This window comes from Pelodiscus sinensis, chromosome 7, assembly GCF_049634645.1.
Source record: "Pelodiscus sinensis isolate JC-2024 chromosome 7, ASM4963464v1, whole genome shotgun sequence".
Taxonomy (NCBI): domain Eukaryota; kingdom Metazoa; phylum Chordata; order Testudines; family Trionychidae; genus Pelodiscus; species Pelodiscus sinensis.
Window position 1 is genome coordinate 7,995,008 of NC_134717.1, and position 15,439 is coordinate 8,010,446.

The 15,439-nt window shown below is 41.4% G+C and overlaps 1 protein-coding gene across 17 annotated transcripts in view; it reads right to left on the reverse strand.

The window, feature by feature from the left end:
* The window catches only part of CLASP1 (cytoplasmic linker associated protein 1), a 250,998-nt gene that overhangs the window by 141,189 nt on the left and 94,370 nt on the right, over positions 1-15,439 (reverse strand). Inside the window, exon 1 of one of the 17 annotated variants that reach the window (XM_075933096.1) lies at positions 11,330-13,933. The exons of the other annotated variants lie outside the window; for them this stretch is intronic. Coding sequence (XP_075789211.1) covers positions 11,330-11,345 — 16 coding nt within the window. The 5' untranslated portion in view covers positions 11,346-13,933. Of the gene's footprint in view, positions 1-11,329; positions 13,934-15,439 lie in introns of those variants that run through there. 17 annotated transcript variants of the gene reach the window in all.

The following is a 15,439-nucleotide window of genomic DNA, read 5'->3' on the forward strand; positions in this document are numbered from 1 at the left end:
TGTCAATCATATGAAGCTAACAACTGAAAACACACTCTATTTGCGCAGTAACACAAGGACTCAGGGTATGTCTACACTTAAAATGCAAAACAGACTCTCTTTATAAACACTATTTATTCCAACAGGCAGGGCTCTCCCATGGGCATAGGTACTTCATGTCCCCGAGAAGCAGGAGCTAGGTCAACAGAATTCTATCTTCTCTGTCTACATAGGGAATGAGGTGGGCTTAATTCACCTCAAAACATGAATTACTGCTGGAATATTTCTATCGGCACAGAAAGTTCAATAAGCAGGTTGTCTGTGCTGGAAGGAAAAGGCTCACAGAGAAATTATACTCTACAAATCTGCAAGAGCCAAGGAATGAGGAACTTAAAAAGTTTAAATTTCTGACCCCCAAAAGGTAGCATCAATGCACGGAAACACTCTCGACTCAGTCTGATTCTCACTCTCGCAAGCACACCACCACTTTGACACCACATCATCTGGCAACTTTTAGCATCCACCTGTGGCTGCTTTCACTTTAAAAAGAAAGCTCTAGCAAAGAGAAAAATTAACACAAGACACTAAACTAAGCGTGAGAGACAACAATGTTCAGATTTGCCTTCAGCTTCACCCTGCGTAGCTTGCTAATAAAAACACATGAATCTCGCCTCCTTTCAAACTTGTGAATCTCAACTTCATTGTCACATACAGGTGTTAATGAGAAACCAATGCTCCCAATGTAACTAAGAGTCTAACATTGTGCTGTTGGGCTCATCCCATTTCATCTGAACATACCTACTGGATGTTTGTATTGCTGCTCTTTATCGCTAATTTACAGATTATGTAGTCTTAAAAAATAGTTACAAATGCCAAAATAAAAAAGATGCTCTGATATAAACAATTAAAATGAGTACCCCATATCACAAAACCTGAGATGTGGAAACCAATTCAGGGGTGGCGGGTGTTTCTGCAATAACTTTGTTTCAGATGCAAGTTCAGTGCTCACATACTATTCACAAGGGCAAAAATAAGATATTGCCTCATTTTCTCATAGACCTTTGAACTCTGGGTAGCAGTTCTTGTTTCTCTAGTCATGCTATTTTAAAGAATGTGTTGGATTTTGCTTGATTTGGTTGATTTTCAGAATAGATTTTTTGTTGAAGATCTACAGCCATTTGATAAGTAATGAACAAGACCTGCTAACAGTATGGAGAGACAGCGCCCAGAAAAACAGAGCAATAGTAATGTCAGTCAGGAAGATCCAGTTCTCTCTCTGTTTTATGTTTCCTTTAAATTGGAAAAGTAAGAAGCTATTCATTAGTCTTAATTTGATTGACATTACAGTTACACCGAGAGGCACCATCCGAGATCAGGTGCTAGATGCTGTGACAAACACCTAGTAAAAACAAACCTAGTTTAAGAACTTACACTCTAAATAAGCAAGACAGACAAAGTTAAGAGAAAGAAAAAAACTTAAACAACAAATAGAATGGTAGCACTTTAAAGACTAACAGGTACTACCAGACTATTTGTTGTTTAAGTTTATCCTGTACAGACTAACTTGGCTAGCCCTCTGAAACAAGTGAAAGAAAAGTATTGTATGTCCATTTTCCAGATGGAGAAGTGAGGCAAAGAGAAATCAGGGGCCTGATCCAAAACTCAATGAAGTCAATGGAAGCAATCCCTTGGATGCCACTAATTTCTGAATTGGGTCCCAAGAGAGACACCAACCGTCGCACAGAACAAATGTGACAGAGATGAGAAATGAGCCCAGATTTCATGAGCTATACAACAATATGTAACTTTTCCTCAATATAGAGCTGTAGCTGAGAGAGAATCAGGCAAAAAGGCTCACCACTCAGGAAGGGAAGTGCAGAAAGAGAATAAGTGAAGTATATTGAAAGGAGAGCATCCAGACTGACAGGCCCAAAATTCAACCTTCACCACTAATTTGTAGCAAACTGATCTTCAGGATAATGGGCCTGCCAGTATTGATATTGCAGCGTTTCCTCTCATCTCTTGATCTTGCCACTTTAATTGTATGATTGTAATCACAGAGAGCAGTCTATGATTAATAGGAGACACTTGTCTTAATCATTGATCCATCACTCATAAATATGCAGATCTGCAGGCGTCTGTTAACACTGGCAAAGTGATCTTGCAGCACAGTAAAGCTGGAATAAGGTAATTACATCTGCTTCTTTACAACAGTGTAAAAGAGGCAGATGGTATATATTTAGGGCAAAGACTGTCATTGTTGTTGGTGCCCACTTATATGGTGTGGAAGTGCTATACTGGCAGCAGGTGGGGGGGGGGGAGAGAGTCATTACACCTTTAACACTCATTGGTCTGCGAATGAACAGGCCTCTGTGCAACAACCACCATGAGCAAATGCATCATCTTGCAGAAGGCAGAACATAGCAGTGACACTGAGGCAATGTTTGTCATCCATTTCCCCAGAAACAGCTATGGAAAGGTTCTTGGCAAGAATCTGATAATGGATTTGGTGACCTCACTGGTTTTCATGTCTGCCAATTGCAGGTATCGTACCCAAGATGATCAGTTCATAGAAGAAAAATAATCTTTATTAATGGCTAGTCCTGTTATCTATGTAAAGACATCTGAAGTGCTAAAATTTAATTAAAAAAAAAAAAAACCTAATGATGACTTTTTGGTAACCTCTGATGGAAAAGTCAAAATTTGGAATTTTTTGTTTCTAGTGGCCCATCATGAATACACATAGCAAATATTAAGATTCTGGCACTGGGGAACGTAAAGATTTGCTGCACCAGTGCTTTTCCCAGCATTTACATTTTATATTGTTCTAGGAAAACGTTATTTTTTTTTAATTTTTCTAATAGAGCGGAGACAATCAACTTTCTAAACAAAGAAAGGAATATTGCTGAAATCCCATTTTATCATAGGACTAGATGCCTTGATCAGAACATAGAATATTTAACTCATAAACTACCTCATCACATTTTGCTGAGGGCAGCAGTGATCTAAACTAGTGTTTCTCAACCAGATACGAGTACCCTTAGGGGTACTTGAGAGAAGTCTGGGGGGGTACAACACACACAACAGAAATTTGGAGAAAACTGAATTTTTATATTAAGTTTATTATTTTTGTACTTTTTACACCCAAAAATTTCATCGCCCACCCGGCTATAATTAAGTTGTTTAAACAAATGTGTTGCAATGGTAGAAACAAACCGTGTGTGTCTGAAAACTGTAGATCCTGGGGGTACTTATATTTTTTGAAAGGGGGGGGTACTCATACTTTTTTTTTTTTATAAAAAAAAGATTGGAAAACATTGATCTAAAGCTCTTAGTAGCAGAGGCTTTGTGATATATGTAAAATGTGTTTGCTGGGCAAGTTTACATCTGGACATTCTCAGGTAAAGGACTGGGTGGCTCTCCGCTTATCCCTAGAGGTGGTCCCTTCAGCTCAGGTTTTTCTGTTGTCATGGAGAGGGGATTCTCAAACCAGAACCTTTCATCAGGCCTAAATTCACACCATTTTTAAAATCCCATTTTGGCTAACAGAACTGAACTCTGTACTCTGCATTAACTACAATCCTCCAACCTCCATCACGGGATTCTCACAAGTTGCAATATTTTGCCTGATGAGACACGGCCTGTCAGAAAAGATGGCATCATGTGCAGACCTACTAATACCTGAGTGCTATGAATAGGGAATATCGGGGGGGGAGGGGGGGTTAGGCAGACACCATATATTCCAGCCTGGGAGCTCTTTTCAGGGAAACGGGTGATGCTTACTGGTTCTGGTTAACCAGTAACCAGTGTCCAGAGCAGCCTCTGTCTGTGGGGAGCATGGGTGCCCTATAGGCAGTGGCTGCTCCAGCATCCGGGGCAGCCTCTGTCTGTGGGGAGCCTGGATCCCACTGCGGACAAGGTCTATTCCGGCAGGAGCTGGCAGAGCCAGCCCCAAGCCTCAGCATGGGTCTGGGAGCCAGCGCGGGGCTTGAGGCAGGAGCCCAGCAGATTGGGGGCTACTCCAGACAGGCTGGAGCAGTCCCCAGCCCAGATCTCAGGTTAGTTAGGTTAACCTAATGCTTAACAGGTTAACCAAAGTTTGACTGGGATTTTACATCCCTCGTCCATGAACCAGCCAAGGCTGTTTAGATCTAAATTCTGGCAGAGTCTCCTCTAAAAAGAGGCAGGAAAACTACAAACCAGGAGCAAAAATTAAATCCACAGAAGGAAAGGATAGTAGGAAAGTGTTAAATGCAGGTTAGGCAGCTTCCTTGTCAAGAGGTAGCAGCCTCAGCGAGCTACTATAAGAAGATGTTGCCTCTTGACATTCAGGATCATATTCTATTTAAATCTCAAGTGAAAATGAACGTGGTTGTCTCTCCACATCATAAATGCTCTGTATGATCAGAAGTCTCCACAGAATCCGCTCACTTCAGCCCAGGGCTCAGACAGCAGGAGCTGCATGGGGGAGATGGGGAGGGAGCTTGCCCGGAAACTGGCTCCAAGCAGTGCCCTATTCCTTCCCTTTCACAAATTTACCAAAACACAAAAAAGAGGAGGAACGGTCAATATGCAAAGGCTCCTGTGGCACACCCCAAAATCGGGTCCTGCTTAGGAGGAGAAGCTTTAGAATCACATTTTCTCCCCCGTTATTGTGTGTAAGACTCGCACAGAAAAAAGGGGAAATGGATTAACTGACTCAGCAGGGGAAATGCTTTCAGTTGCACAAACTGCAAAACAAAAAAACAAAACAAAGCCAGAAAAGTCTCACCAATCCCAGTCACCTGTGGCCATTTTAGCAGTTACTTTTCAGAACAGAAAGCCACAAGTTAGCAAAGGCATGGATTCTTTCATGTATGAAAAGCAAATGCAGTACAATAGTGTGTTAAAAATAGCGCACTAACAAAACAGAAGGAAAGCAGCTTTTTTCTTCTGCACGGTAAAGTTTCAAAGCTGTATTAATCCCATGTTCAGTTGTAAACTTTTGAAAGAATCACCATAACTTTTATTCAGCGTTACGAACAACCTCCGTTCCTGAGGTGTTTGCAGCTCTGAGATTCTACTGCACTTGGGCATTACAGTTTCAATGACAGTGGCAGGGCAAAGAAAGCATTTTTAAAGACATTTATACCCTTCCATCTTTTCTATGCCATCTGCTCTAAAAGTCATCTGGCTCTTGGCTGCTGTGACCTTTTTATAGGAGGCCAAATGCAGAGAATGAGTTACTAGCTGTTTTCCTCCCTAGTACTCTGCTCTAGTGAGCTCACCACAGATAAACCTAGTGAGAATTAGTCAGGGCTCTCTATTTTCTTGGGCTTTTGGAAGAGTAAATAAGAGAAATTCAAACTGCTTAGTACAGTGCAACAAAAGGACTCCTCTGGCAGAGCAGCCGGGCATGGTTAATTCCTTCAGCAGGCAAAATTCAAGTCTTATTCAGTATTTGTTGTCTTGTGCTTCAAAATTAGGACAGTTGCTATTTATTGCAGTGTGGGTTTTGCTCTGCAATCACACCACCATATCCAAGTAGCAGCTGAAATACTCCTGACAATCGTACATAATTAAGGAAGTCTAAGCAAGGCAATGGGGGGTCTGAGTGAGGGCACTTGTCAGAGAGTATTAGTTAACTCTGACTTGCCACTTATCAGGGTATGTAGCCTGTTTCTCTGTGGAACTGATTCATCAATGGGTCTTTGTGACCTTTTAAACCTATGATTTTAATATGTGAAATGGCAAAGTACAAGAGAGGAACTTTACATCTGAAAGCACTTGCACTCAGCCTCTTTAAAAGACGAGGATTTACTCAGTCTAGACACAGGAATACATTTAACATGGAGTAGGGACATGGCAATCACTGCTTGTTATAATGCACTATTCTGTTTGAGCATTTCAATACACGGAGCTAGACAGAGTACACGACAACAAAATGCTGTGCATATTACCTCTCACGCGGCCGTCACTGTAACTGAATCCCTTATCTGCAGCTCTCTTGCCAGCCTCGTGCCTGTGTGCTCCTCACCAAAGGGTGTTAGTTATACCACCTAAACACCTTTTACTTGTTATATGCCTTATCTGAAAGCAAATCACCAAGAAAACAAGGAGAGCATTCTACTAGCACAGAGGAGTTTCCTATTCACCGAAGAGCACCTCAAAAGACGTAAGAATACTTCAGCTATGCCCTATACATTTCTTGGCAACTTCTGAGGCTGCCAATAACGGTGCTAATTAATTCCAACTATGATTGTGGTTTCTGAGAGACAGACTCTGTTCAGTAGAACTGGACCAAGACTATCAGTCTGAGTCACAGAAAGCCAACAGGAGATAACTTTCAGTCACCCCTACCTGGACCAGAGGCAAATATAGAGAACCCAAAACCATTCTCTTACATTCTTGTCTCTTGGAGAATGAACTAAGGGTCTAGTACAACATTTCCTCCAATAAAAACACTTGATACATTTACCCAGCTCCATCAATGTGCATACGGTTGCCAGATAGTTTCAACAAAAATACCAGACACGCTTGACATTACATCTCAATCTATATTACATCTTATTTAGAAAATACCAGACATTTAAATTTTCTCAATTTGTTTCCCGAACATAAAGCTCAAATACTGGACTGTTCGGTTCAAAACCGGACACCTGGCAACCCTAAGCCTGCATGGTGCTTTCCTGAGCAAAACTCAAGGCCCTGTCCTGACAAACGTATAGTCTAGGCACTGCAGAGGGCTTTGAAGATGTAAACACATGATTGAATTAAGCACTGGGAATGGGTAAATGCATATAATTATCCTCAATTTAAAGATGGAAAAATTGGGGTTGAGAGAAGTACTATGCCTTGTCCAAAGAAGAACCAAGAGCATCAGTGGCAGAACCAGCTAGGGTTGCCAAGAGTCTGGTTTCAAACCAGACAGTCCAGTATTTGAGCTTTCTGTTCGGGAAACAAATTGAGAAAATATAAATGTCCGGTAGTTTCTAAATAAGATGTAATGTAAATTGTGATGTAATGTCAAGTGTGTCCGGTATTTTTGTTGAAACCATCTGGCAACCCTAGAACCAGAAATATCAGAAATTAGACGTTCTTGCCTTCCAGAGCAATCAGCTCATTAGACTGTAGCACCTCCATAACCTTAGGTCAGTGTTTCTTAAACTGTGTTCCGACACCAACAAAGGTGTGCTGCAGAGAACAACAGAATTCAAAATGGCTGCCCTCATTTAAAAAAAAAAAAATTATTGTGTGGTGTTCCTCGGTCTGAAAAGTTTAAGAAACACTGCCTTACATACTTTACATGCTACTGTGCTCTTATATGTAAAGTATATATCCTTATGATACACCACTTCAGTGGGCTACATGAAGGGTTGCCGTTTGCTTCATGGGGAAGCAAACACAACTGAGAAACGTATGAAGAGGCACTGCTGTGATCTACTGGATTTATACTTTCATATTTAGAAATGCCCGTATATAATCTGTGCAGCCATTTTTACATCGGCGGTTCCGAAAATCGAGCATTTAGGAGGGACAATATTTTACCGAAGAACTTTATAGAAATTAATTTTGATGACAGTTCTGCAAAAACGATGGTTTTTTACATGCCCGACTTCCTTCGGCGATTCATAATCCTATTCTTGTATGACTGAGAAATAAAAGGCCAATTTACAGCTGTCAATGCATTTATCCTTACATATACTAGTGCTTTAATGTTCTTCATGTAATTGGCAGGAATCATGGGCAAGCCTAAAATTTGGTAAATAGGAGGAAAGAATATACCATTCAGTTAACAAATTTGCCTCAGAGAACATTACGTGTAATAAATGTCTGTGGTATTAGATTAGACGTGTCAGATTTACAACTGGCACTTTCATAAGAAATGTCATTGGAATTAATGCTGTACCAGCCCTGACCCTAATTCTTTCTGACAGAGATCTAGGAGGAGGCAGGCAGGGTGGTGGAAAAGGTAACAGGTGGCTGGTCCAGAGCTGGCACGATGGGCAGTGTCTGTTTTATTGTGATCATTACAAACCTCAGAGTGGGACAAAAGAAGAGGGCAGAAGAAAAGAGGCCTGACTCAGAGAAATAGTAACACTGCTGCTTATGCCGCCCCTTGCTCAGCATCACCGGCTTCCACTAAGAGGTATGGTACGTTTGCAACTCTCACTGCAGCGTTAGTTCACATAATTCCATATGCAGTCCATTACCTGACCAGCACAATGGTCACCCGGTAGGACTAACATTTAATAAATTCCCTATCTTCCTTCTTTTTTTTTTATTAAACATTTCAATATCACTTGAAAGCAGGCTGCATACAGCCCAAGAAATGGTCTTCCTAGAATTCATGTAGTCTCTATTGATACTTGTTCCCTGTCTCACATTCCCATTCTATTCATCTCTAGGTGTGCAAGAAATGGATGGTTGCAACCTCCAATCAAAGTTATTGGGAGTTTTTAGGATAAAACTGTCTTTAACTGAGGGAACAGGCCACACTGATTTACACTGAAAGATGGCCGCATGGTATTTTAAATGTTAACTTTGTCCTTTTATATTTGCCAGTCAAGAACACGGAAAACCTGACTAGAGGCCCTTAACAATCAACAGGAAGTCAGTCCACAGGCCTACAAAGAGAAAAGAAAAGAATTGGGTTTATTTAGTTTGGAAAAGAGAAGACTGAGAGGGGACATGATTGCAATTTTCAAGTACCTAAAAGAGCGCTACAAGGAGGAGGGAGAAGAATTGTTCTCCTTGACCTCTGATGATAGGACAAGAAGCAATGGGCTTAAACTGCAGCAAGGGAGGTTTACGTTGGACATTAGGAAAAACTTCCTAACTGTCAGGGTGGTCAAACACTGGAATAAATTGCCTAGGGAGGTTGTGGAATCTCCATCAATGGCGAGATTTAAGAGCAGGTTAGAGGGACATCTAACAGGGATGATCTAGATTGGGGTGGGGAACCTAAGGCGTGGGGGCCAGATGTGACTCCAGGATTACCTGGATCCAGCCCCCAAGGTTCAGGGCCTCCCCCCACGCTGACACTACAGCCCCTTGCTACCCCACCACAGGGCTGGAGAACACAAAATCTACTAGGCTGGGCCCCTCTGAGCTCCAGTATGCAAGGGGAATGTGGGAAAGCGTCTTTCTCCTTCTCAGTTGGGGACCACATCAGGGAGGTTTGGTTTGGGGTTCTTCTGCTTCTCACTTGTGTGTGGTCCCTGACTGATTTTTCAGTGGGTCAGTGCCACCCTTCCATATGAGAAGGACCACAAGCAGATGTTCCTCTCTCAATATCTCAAGGGGCCCACTGGGGTCCACTGAACTTTGGGTTCCAGCCTGATGAAGCCATAAGAAGATTCCATCAGCCATTTTTCTTCTAACATTTTATGCTTGCGCAGTTCATGACGACAATGAGACCTCTAGGTCACGCCTTTCCTGACACCTTAGAGCAGCTGGACTAAAGCCCTTTCAGCCCTCAACTCCATCAGCTGGTCATTAAGGCTATGTCTACACAGCAGGACTAAAGTCGAATTAAGCCATGCAAAGTGAGCTACGTCAATTGCATAGCTTAAGTCAAAATAGCTTAATTCAGCTTTTGGCACTGTCTACACAGCAGGAAGCCCGAGAAAGAGCACTCTTCCTCGGACTTCCCTCACTTCTCATTCAATGAGGGTTACAGGAGTCTGAGGAAGCAGTCCTCCAGCTCACCATTATTTTGACATTATGTCAAAATAAAGGCTGGTAGTGTAGACGCGGATTATGTTATTCCGAAATAACACTGCTGTGTAGACGTACCCTAAGAACCATAGAATCCCCAGCCTGAAGAGATTATTCATATGCTTTATGAATAACAATAAACATATGTTTAGTTTACACAAGAAACAGAACATGACCATTTCTCCAGTATATGAGATCCATCCAAACAGGGAGATTCCATGTTTGGAAAATAATATATGAAGTGGCACTCTCATATCTCTTCTATCTAAGCCAAATAAAAGGAGCTTGCATGCTGAAATGACAACTTTACACAGATGGCAAAGATTAATAACCATTCTCTACTGTGGCAGGGAATGCAGTCTAGTGATTAGCATAAAGACTAGCACCCTCAGGTTTCTAGTCCCATTTCCACCAACAACTTGCTGGGTGATAAAACACAAGTGACTTAACATTCCTTCACCTCCTCTTCCCCATCTGAAAATGTGTGCAATAACGTTAACTTACCTAACAGGTGTGCTATGGGATCGTAGAAGTATTCTAAAAGGACTTGCATGAAGAAAGCCTGGGATGAAATGAGCTATAGAAATGCAAAGTATTATCTCTCTAATATCAATCTTACCTCGTTTAAATGAACACAGTTGGTTTATAACTTCTAAACCATTATATTAAAATGTAAATGTAAAATGTATATTAAAAATCTCTAAGTAAGATCATATAGCAAAAGGAAAAACGTCAGTACACAACCATATTCTATTCAGATACCAGCAACCTCATACGTAAACTTCTCTCATATTTAATCAGTTAAAACAAGCGCGCTGTTGTGTCACACAAGAGAAAGCCAGGATCTCGTACATTTTTCAACAGAAAAACAAATGGAGTTGGGGGGGGGGGGGGGGGGGAGGGCATTGAGGCGAGAGAAAGGACAGTTTTACCAAAATGGCTAACGTAAATGGGACTTCTCAAATACAGAAATGAAAACACGGGACTGGAATGCACCATGGAAAGACATGTAGCATACACATCTATCCTGAAAACTAATGCTCCACGGTCAAATAGATCCCAAGTTCCTCTGCCTAATTGTCTCTCCGTGCCTCACAGTTTCTGACCTTCAATAGATATCCTTTCTGCTATAGAACCTTAGCCAAAAAAGCCCACCTAAATTACAGAAAAGCCAACGTCGTCTCCATTCAGTCTGTTTCGTTAACTGCATTTCAGTGTTGATGTACAAATGATCAGAGACCGTCTTAATATCTATTTACTTAAACTGTCTTCTTTTGCTTTATCAGCTAATAATAAAAGAACACATCAACAAATATTCAAACATACCACACAAATCATGAATGATGGTTAAAAATTCCATCGGTCAATTTCCTCTCTAAGTGTTTTTCTCTTAGACATCTGATCCTCCTCCACCCCTGTTCAATTTATCTGCATTTAGACATAATAGAGGCAAGTCTCAATCATGTTTGCTATTTATATGCAAAGTATGCTTCTAGCCTATTTTTTAAAGTTGCTTCTTTATTACACTAATATCTCAATAATAATCTATCATCATTTATCAAGATTAAAAAGAAATGAAAACACAAACAGATTCCCAGGCATAAATGAAAATTGTCATTGCTTTTGCTCGTTCATTAAGCCGAATGCCTACCTTTCCCAGCAGTCATATTCTGCAGTGATCCTGAGATGCTAATAAAAAGTGCTGTGCTCGAACAGCAACCCTACTGTACATTTCTCGATAACTTAAGCACCAGTAAACTCTCCACCCTCCCTAACGGCTTCTCTCTGTGACCTAGCACAGACGACAACTGCTACCCCTATTCCAAAATAAAAGCCTACTCTGCACTCAGCTGAGCAACATTTGTCCTCCTGAGATTGTTCTTTCACTTCCCTCTTTAAGTCCCATGACATAAGAACAGGATCTAGGAGGAGGTTTGTCAAAAAGAAAATCCAAATCACTTCTGCCCACTTTTTTGATTGTTTTCTAGAAAACTAACAGAGCTAATCTGAGGGATCCATTTATATCTTTTTACCATGCTCAAAGCTGTGTTGTTATTATTAGCTCTCTGTATTGCTGTACCACCTCCGAGCCTTAGTCCTGGACCAGAACAGCACTGTTTTCTTGGAGCACCTTATAAATTCAAAGGGGCATGACAAGGACATTCATTTGTCCTCTCCTCTCCAAAGATAGGGGTGTATTTCTTTTCTCTCCTTTTCCAAGGGAATGTTCAGTCAATGAATTTTGCTTTCATCACCAAGGCAGCAAGATTCATAGAATGCCAGCCCTATTGGACAATTAAGCATGCAACAGAGTGTAAATCCAGGAAAACTCAATGCTGTTTGCTAGTTCAAGCCTCTTGAGGCATTACAAAAAGCATCCCTTCAATTTTGCAATTTCCTTGTTTGTATGTGGCTTGCTACCCACATAACATCACAGCTGCAGAAACACTGCAGCATAGCAAATCTTCCCCCATATCAAAATAGCAGAGAGTGGCTATAAGTATATAACTGGAATGGCAGATGAAAGCCTAGAAAATTACTAGTTTTCTCCTAATTACTTCCAGGTTCTCAAGATTATTAGAAACAAACTGAGAAACAAAACAGGATTCATGAAAGTGTAGTATGGTCACATTAGACTAAACATCCCCTTAGCTGTAAATATAACTTGGAGAGTATGCAAGAGAAAAATTCATCTTTCTTTCTAGACCTTTGGCTGAGGCAGATTTATTGCGTTTGCTATCAGTGTCATTATTTTATTATTAATAAATTATTCTTTCTTTGAAGAGGGAGTAAGCAGGACATTATTACTGCATAATGAACGTCTGTATGCATAGTGGAGCCCATTCTAAACAGAAATCAATAAGCAGCAGCTTGTGATTTGTGTTATTAGTATGAAGTACTCAAAGCTGCTCTCCTAAAGGAAGGTATGTGATAAACAATTCAGGTCGCCAAAGCATGAACCTAAATCCTCAAGGTTTTTAAAAGCATTAATAAAAGATATCATGCCCCTCAAAATCCATGTGTAAGGAGCAAGATTCAGGCTGACCCCCGACCTCCTCCTATGGCAAACTGTAGAAAAATCATAAAAATGTCCTTGTATGCTCTCCGTTGGCAAAGGGTCGGAAAGGTGGGATCCTTCTGTAGGCCCCACTGATTGACTGAGAGGGATCCCCCCCATTCTGCAGAGAGACAGGAGCCATCCTGTTGAAATGGGGTGCTTCTCCACTAGCCCCCCTTCTGCTGGCAGCAGCCCACGGACACTGGCTGCTCAGGGCTCCCAGCTGTCAGACCTTCCCCCTGGACTTCCACAGACAGCAGCATCACCCGTCTCATTTCCTATCCGTCCCTCAGCCATGCTCCATGAGGTGCCCCGTCCAAGCAGAGATCCCGCTGGAGAAGAGAACATCTGTGGACATGGGAGGGGACGCGCACACACCCCCAGTTATGCAAGGAAAAGGGTTCACACAGACCAGTGTGGAACAATCTGCTCCTGCGTATAACTTCAAGATTTGGCCCATAGCATTGAAATATAAAACAATGTTTCATGGCACACAATAGCAGATTGGAATGTTGCAAAGACCAGTGGGACTTTATAAAAAAAACACTTTTGTTTATTTATAAAATGATTGTCATTCCTTTTCTGAATAAGAGACATTGACCACATTGTACCTTTAGATCATCTACCTTTAGTCACTGCTTAACCACCTGCTTAACCTGGTCCTTTCTGATACTTGAATTCAGAAGTCTCTGTAGATAGGGATTGATCCAAAGCCTATTGCAGTCAAAGGGAAAAAAATACCAATTGCAACAAGCTTGATTCTAGCCCTTCTAGGCCTAAATCCAGGAAAAGCAGAACAGCTTGGAGTAAATTAAATCTACATTTATGTACAAGGCCCCCTCTCCATACCACATCCAATTAAAGACCATCATGTGATGCCATATGAAGACAGCAACTGACTAGACCTGCAATTATTGACTCTTTCATGCTGAAAATCTATGTCGCCCAGGGATAAAAGCACATCTGCATAATTAGCAAAAGCAGTTAAACAAAAATAATTAGGCTGTTGAAAGCCAAAGAGAGAAAAACTGTAATTTTTGCCTCAAGAGGTTGACTAATTATATGTAAAAAAACCAAAACAGAGACACCAAGAATCATCGAAAAATGCAACATGCACCTTAGCTCCATTTTCTGGCTGTAAGGCCTTCTGGTAACCTAGCAACACACTCAGAAAGCAGCATACTTACAAAGATGAAATCCTGCCCTCTGTTTGATTTTTTTATATATATATGTATATATATATATAAATAAATCCTGCTTCAAATTACTATTCGGTCTTATGCTCCTTCCCCCAACAAAACTGTTGTTTTATTAATATTATTAAGCCTTAAATCAAAGTCCAGATTCATAAGAAACATTATGAAGTGTTTTAACATCAATCTGAGACAATTATGATAAACCACAATGTAAAAAACAACGCTGGGATTGTTTATTTGGAAAAATATAAAATGACTCAAATTCTGATCACGGATACACTGGCATAAATCCACTGGCTTCTGTAGTGTTACTCAAGATTTATATCAGCATCACCGGTAGCAGAATATATCCCGTTACTTTGATGAGTGTTACTAGTAAACTGAATATCTCACTGCTCAGATCAAAAACTGTTGCTCCTATAGCACTCCACACTCTGGTCTGGCGGGGGCGGGGGAGAGGATATAGGCTGGGGAGGGGGGCAGGCCTGTTGCAGAAGGGCAGCAGCGGTCAGGGCTCCCCCCAAACCCACCGCCACACACCGTGGTGGCTGGGAGCCACAGCTCCCTGCCCCCTTCAGCAAGCTCCCCATGGCTCCCAGCAAGTTCAGGAGCTGATCCTGTAAGTGGTCTAAGTGCCACTACATGGGACAGCGAACCACACTAGGTGTGTGGGTTACATAAGCAGCTGCATCCTCAGTATTCATGGATTTTGCCAATTCACAGTGCTGCTAGGAATGCATCTACCATGAATGGCGAGGTTTACTCTGTATAGGTTTTCATTGTCCGATTCTCCTAGCACTCATCACTTATGTCTGATTCTCCTAGCACAAATCACACATATCACAATTATTTCCTTTCTGCCTACTTAATTCTCCCACATATCAAAGGCAGGTTTGACAACCATTCTGGAACCCTGTTATAATTAGCACAGGAGAGTGCTTCTCCGTGGCCAGGACTCTGTTACGAACCACCCTGTTCACCAACAGTACGCTACAACTACCCACCCACCAAAGAAGGCCTCAGGGTTCTAGCATGTGTGGACACAGTGTAACTGCATTTGTTCTTTCCCGTCTTATAACCATGCTAAAGAGCCGTGCTCTAAGACTGGACAAGAGAAAGGCTAAAATAGGAGGTGAAATCCTGGCCCCATTAAAAACCATAGGAATTCTGCCACTGACTTTAGTGCTGCCAGAATTTCATCGGTGGTTTTCGAACATGATCATCACAGGAATTTTCTGTCTAGAGACACCAGCATGAACCTTGTTATAACATGCTTTGGGCACCTCAATTAAACATGATTTCTATAGTGGAGACAGGGACTTACTGTCTTCAAAAATGGCAATTACTCCTATTGAGAGGTCTCTGTAGAAAACAGTGGTTTTCAACATTTTTTTTATTTGAAGGACCCTCAAAAATTTCAAATAAAGGTGTGAAGCCCTTTGAAAAATCTTTGTGTTTTGTAGGCCCTCTGGAGCTCTGCAGACTGAGTGAAAAACACTAGTGTAGA